Source organism: Crocuta crocuta, unplaced genomic scaffold (assembly GCF_008692635.1).
Source record: "Crocuta crocuta isolate KB4526 unplaced genomic scaffold, BGI_CrCroc_1.0 scaffold35, whole genome shotgun sequence".
NCBI classification, from domain to species: domain Eukaryota; kingdom Metazoa; phylum Chordata; class Mammalia; order Carnivora; family Hyaenidae; genus Crocuta; species Crocuta crocuta.
In genome coordinates, this window is record NW_027530625.1 from 6,409,551 (window position 1) to 6,415,550 (window position 6,000).

General features: G+C 43.1%; 1 protein-coding gene across 7 annotated transcripts in view; it reads right to left on the bottom strand.

The window, feature by feature from the left end:
• The window catches only part of FNBP1 (formin binding protein 1), a 91,850-nt gene that overhangs the window by 32,818 nt on the left and 53,032 nt on the right, over positions 1–6,000 (bottom strand). For all 7 annotated transcript variants that reach the window (XM_077768383.1, XM_077768385.1, XM_077768384.1 and 4 more), the window contains exons 6-7: positions 2,732–2,860; positions 1,400–1,546 (exon numbers count right to left, since the gene is read on the bottom strand). In XM_077768383.1, coding sequence (XP_077624509.1) covers positions 1,400–1,546; positions 2,732–2,860 — 276 coding nt within the window. The remainder of the gene's footprint in view (positions 1–1,399; positions 1,547–2,731; positions 2,861–6,000) is intronic.

Sequence of the window (6,000 nt, forward strand, 5' to 3'; positions counted from 1 at the left end):
TGGTGACTGTTGACATTTTAAATAGGGAGATTAGGGAAAGCCTCACTGAGACTTGATTTTCCTCTATGAGCCAGGCATCAATGAGCCTGGAAATTTCAATGACTTTTACCAAAACTGAGGATACAGGGATGTACGAAATCGAGAAAGCAACGGCGAGAAGGAAATGGAGCAGGCACTCATGGAAAAACTCAACTGTGTGGATGCAAGACCAGTCACATGTCTGGTCTAAACCAAGGCACATTTTCAGCAAAAGGACTGCCTCTCTCTTGAGATGCTTAAAGGAGATAAAGAAAATCATAATCAAATAAAGAAACTTGCAGCCTAAGGCAAGGATGGTTTGATCACCTGTAAACCCATCTTGGCATAACTGTCTATAATGGTGAAGGAAATATCATTAATTCAGAAGCATCAGTAATACCCGCCCCCTTCAAGTTAGCTGAAATCACCGAAGAAGAGGGCTCTTGGCAAATAGATGTTAATTCAATAGAGATCAAGGAATCCTAAAGTGAAAAAAAGATGCCTGCTACTGGACCTATTCCTCCTATAAACACTTACCATTGAACACATTTGGAAGTATTTGTGCACACTGGATTCACAATAGTTTTTTTTTGTTTTTTGTTTTTACAAAGAAATGTTAATACACATGAAATATTCTTAGAGCAATGAAGAATCTACATGCTAACATATGTTCATACAGAAAAGACAACTTTGATCCCTTGCCTGGACTCATTTTAAAACACCTATGACAGGGAAGACTTACGACACTGCTGTTTGTGAAATATTTGGTTCTGCAAATTAATAAACGTTTTTCAAGGCCTATGCTGGTGTTCTTGTTGATATTTTTTTATTGAGGGAAAATAGGTTTCCAGGAAAGGAATCCAAATGAATGACACTGGCCCAAAGCAGTGTTCTCAGACGGAGACAGTACTGCCCTGGAGGGGACACTTGGCAATGTCCAGAGACACTTTCGACCATTACAGCTTGGGAAGGGGTGCTACAGATCCGGTGGGTTCAAGCTAGGGATGTTGCTAAACACCCTTTTGTGCTCATGATGGGCCCCGACAATAAAAAAATTACCTGGCCTGAAATGCCAGTAGTGCCCTAACAAACCGGGTCCCAATTTGGGGGGTTACTCAGCCAACCGACAAGAAAACCATTTAATTCTGCAATGTCTCACACATCTGTGTCTCCCCCAAGAGAAATTTGAGAGCTGGATCCAAAACCCCGAGAGGATGAAGAGAACACTCTAATGCAGTGTTACGACTGCTCAAAGTCCTGCTGACTACTGCAAGCAACTCCCCATCGCAGATGATCCGGTGAGGTTACTGGTGACAGTGGCAAAGAAATAATGGAACCAGAGATACTTGGTTGTAAGTGAAGTCCGAGCTATGATACTTACATTCTTCTGATCGATCGATTCGGCCGCCTTTACTATTTCATCCAAGCATTTCCCAATGATTGGAATCACTTGCCGATCGACCTCTGCGTAGGTCTTCATTGATTCCCCAATCCTCACTATCCTCCTTTCCTCCATCTCCTGTATTTTCTGCAACATCAGATTGTAGGAAATTAATGTAGTCCACTATTACTTACGGAAGCTGTCATCAGTGGCACTGTTAACCTCTAGCAAATAGTCTAGGAGGGAAATAGGCATATCAATAGGGTTAGAGCTAGACCATTGTTAGGATTCTTGCCTCTACATTCGCCAGCTGTACACATACTTTATGAATCCTTAGGCCACCCAAATGTATACGGTAAAACCTTGGATCGCGAGTAACTTGCTCTGTGCATGTTCCGCAAGATGAGCAAACATGCCTAATAAATTTTAACTTGGTAAACGAGCGATGCCTGGCAATAGGAGTAGTACATGACGCCGAACGTCACATGATCACAACTGAGCCAATGGTTCTTAAAATTCACTTTGATATACGAGCGCTCTGGATTATAAGCATGCTTCCAGAACGAATTATGCTCGCAACCTAAGGTTTTACTGTACTTTTTAGGATTCCATTCCAATTTGAGAGGGAAGCCCAAACTCAAGTGCTTTTATCATTAATGCCCTTTGGCAATACACTTCAAACATCTCTTCTGCCTTTGATCCCCTACTTTACTCTTTACCAAAAGCCTGGTGTTAACTGCCTCAACCCAACACAGGCTGAGATGTAACTAGCGTATCTTCCTTCTACAAGCTGGAGCTCCTTGTTTGCTGAGTGTGTAGACATTAAGAGGCAAATGCTTGTTATTTCCCCTACAACTGGACAGAGTTGTAAAAGATTCCCAAAACATGTATACATCTTTCTTCGTACCATCTCTGACACCTAAAAGTATCCCAAAGGAAAACAATCCAAAGAAAAGTTCTGTCCTTTGTTCAAATCCTATAACCTTAGCAGTTCCGCTAGGACTCCCAAAGTTAAGATGGCATTTTATAACCAGAATTGTCCTTTCAGCAAAAAAGGGCACTAAGCTACGAGTCGTAAATTCTAAAACTGGCCAAGAAAGGCTGCAGGTGTCAATGAAGGACCTCTGGGAAGGCCACTGATTAACCTTGAGGTTAATTATCTATTTCACCTTAGGGCCAGTCAAGCCTTGGTCTGGATGCTTTAAAAAATGGCTTTAGTTTGAGGAAATGTAGAATTCTATACAAATACTCAGAATATAAGTGCAGCCATCACGATTCCAAAGCAACATGGTTCTAAAAGCAAAGCCAGCTTGGGAGGTCGGAGTCACTTACTTGAAATATGTTGGGGATGTGAGTGTGGTAGTATTCGTGCTGCTCGTGGTTGAATTTCTGGAGGATTGAAGAGTAATCGGCTCTGCTGTCCTCGGCCATTTGGTGACGTACCTGAGCTTGCTGGCGCGCCTGGGGGCCCAGAAATGAGAACACCCCCATGTTTAGTAAATACACTAAAGGGCCTAGGATTGAAAACTGGAGGGGTCTGCAGTCAAACTGACCTCAAATGTGTTACATGCAGCAGGTGTTATTTTCTAGAAACTGCTAGAATTTGAATTTAGCTTAGGTAAGGATGTGTACCCTACTTTCTTACACCCCCTACCATTCTCTATTGTCTTAACCTGGCATTACTTTCTGGTTCAACACAAGTTCCACTTTTCTGTGTTGTCTGTACTTGGCCCAGTTTACATATTTATGTTACCTAGATGGCCCTTGTGGGAACCTGTGCTTCTATATATATCCATATATATAGATAGATATACATTTTTTTCTTTTGAGGAGGGGATGGGGGAATCCATAATTTTTTTATTCACGTCTCAGTGGAGTTCATGAATTAAAAAGGCATATGAACCACTGAGCTATATGGACCTTTCTAAAACTCACCACCATGTTGATGATCATTTTTATTTAAAAAAAAAAACTTTTTAAGTAATGTCTACACCCAACACGAGGCTTGAACTCACAACCCAGAGATCAAGACTCACGTGCTTCACTAACTGAGCCATGCAAGTGCCCAGATGTTTACTTTTAGTATATAGTTTAAAGTATACAGTTTAGTGGCACCTGGGTGGCTCAGTCAGTTGAGCGTCCGGCTTCGGCTCAGGTCATGATCTCACAGTCCGTGAGTTCGAGCCCCGCGTCGGGTTCTGTGCTGACAGTTCGGCGGAGCCTGGAGCCTGCTTCGGATTCTGTGTCTCCCTCTCTCTCTCTCTCTGCCCCTCCCCTACTCACACTCTGTCTGTCTCTCTCTTTCAAAAATAAACATTAAAAAAATTTTTTTAAAAAAAGTATACAGTTTAAACAAGCAGTAAATGTGGCACCCTCTTTGTGTTTTTTGTTTTTGTCTGTCCATGTATGCATTGTTTTGTATTTTACTGCATTGATGTTCTCCTCAATAATCAATAATAAAATTCATACATTTGTTTCTTCTTTTAAAAAATTTCTTAATGTTTATTTTATTTTATTTCTAAGTCATGGTTTGGTTAATCACACACCTACAAGAAAGGGGGAATCATTGACGAACTGCAGAATCAATATTGTTATAATTATTATTTTAAAGCTCAAACAAGAATGTAAACTGGGAAGTCATCCACTGAAATACCAGTGATGGTTACGCCCTGGATTCCCATCTTGGATTCATCTAGCACTTTCAGGAGATCTTGAGCCATATGACCTCAGCCTGAAGTTCACACAGGGCAAGCGCCCCCTGTTGCCACACGGAGAGGTGGCTTGGCCTGCAGGTGACTTGCCCAACTACTACGAGGGGCCACAAACACACCAGGAAGAGGGCCCTGTTCCGACAAAACCCACGTAACATTCTGGTCTGTGTTCTATTTTGCTTGGTGTCACTAAACCCAACAGTCTTTCAAAAGGACAAAAAAGAACAGACTCGTTCACACGTAAAAACACTGCCCCACTTTCTGTCTGACGGTTGGTACCACCTACTACCAGACGTGTGGCATCGAGCTGTTCTTTTTGGCTTCCTGCCTCTGTGGCTTGAAGGCTTCACCTGATTTTTCACTTCCTTGACACATTTTACTCATCTGCGTGCTGGTGAAAGTCCAAGGTGGTCATTCAGAGCTTGCTTCCTTTATTTTCTTCTCAAACGAAGGTTAACAATATGAGTTTTTCCAAACTGGTTTCCCTATTCTCTGGGGCTTCTTAGTTTCTCAAGGCTTTTAGGGATCTCAAAACCATTTCATCCACTTCTCAAGTTCCCTTGGTTACTTCGACTGCCATATTCTTCCCCTTCGTCGGCAGCCTGTTAACTCCCTTCCGGACCACAGGCTCTGGCTTCTGCTTCTACCGTGTCCACTAGTAAATATTTTAATCTGGTCCCCAAAATGGTAAGATCCCAGCCCCCTTCAAAAATCCATGCCCTTCCAATAGACAGTAGCCCTCCTCTGTTTAAATAATAGCTTTTCCACCTACATGCATCCCATCTGTCCCCAGAATGCTTCCAACACAAAAATCCCTTTAACTCTTTCAATTACTTACGGGTTTTATCATTTATCACTTTGTTGTGAATACGGGGAGGGGGAGAAAAACCCAAGGAAATTCCCAGGCAGGCCTCAAACTTCTAAAAATTTTGCTATTTCATTTACATACCTTCGTCACAAAAATTCAAGCTGGAGGCGCGGGGGTGGGGGGTGTTTCTTCATGTCCTTTATAAACAAGATGGGGTCCCCTTATTTATTTTGGAGAAGTTATTCTAACTTGGTGAATTTTTAATTTTTCTTAATGTTTATTTATTAATTTTGAGAGAGGGAGGGAGAGAGAGCATGAGCAGGGGAGGGGCAGAGAGAGAAAGGGGGGGAGAGAGACTCCCAAGCAGGCTCCGCACTGTCAGCGCGGAGCCCGTCGCCGGGCTTGAACCCACGAACTGTGAGATCATGACCTGAGCTGAAACCAAGAGTTGGATGCTTATCCGAGTGAGGCCCCCCAGGAGCCCCTGGTGAAGTTTTAAAATAGCTTGTGTTCTGAACCAGAGAGCAGAATGTCATCTATGCACGAATAGGTATGTACGTACATACATGGGCACACACACAAGCAGAATCAGTCCTGACAATAAACCCATCACGCCAACCACGAAACGTTTTACTCATGAGAACAGGGGCGCCCTGTCGGAGGGACCCCACCACCATGTGGTTGGAAGGGACAGTAATGCTTGTCTTCTCAGTTCCCCCAAATCCCCAAGAAGAGTGTGTGCCCTTGGGTTATACAATTGCTTTCATAAGCATGTTAACTCATGAAGTTTCATGATGCCCTTTACACACTTTATCTGCGGTACGCCTGAAACGTAACCCCGGACCACTAGATGGGAACCTTGGGAGAAGGGGAAATCAGGAATCACACGTATAAAACCCCAGCCCGGAAGGCTACCTGAGTAGCAGAAAACAAACCAGACAAACATGCATTAGAGGGAGTGGGTCTACCTTTTATGTTAAATAAACATGGTGTCTCTGGGAGTTTTTCTCCCTCCCTCCCTTCCTTCGTTTTAAATTTCTTTATTTTGAGAGGGATGGGAGGGACAGCGGGTGGGGGGGGGG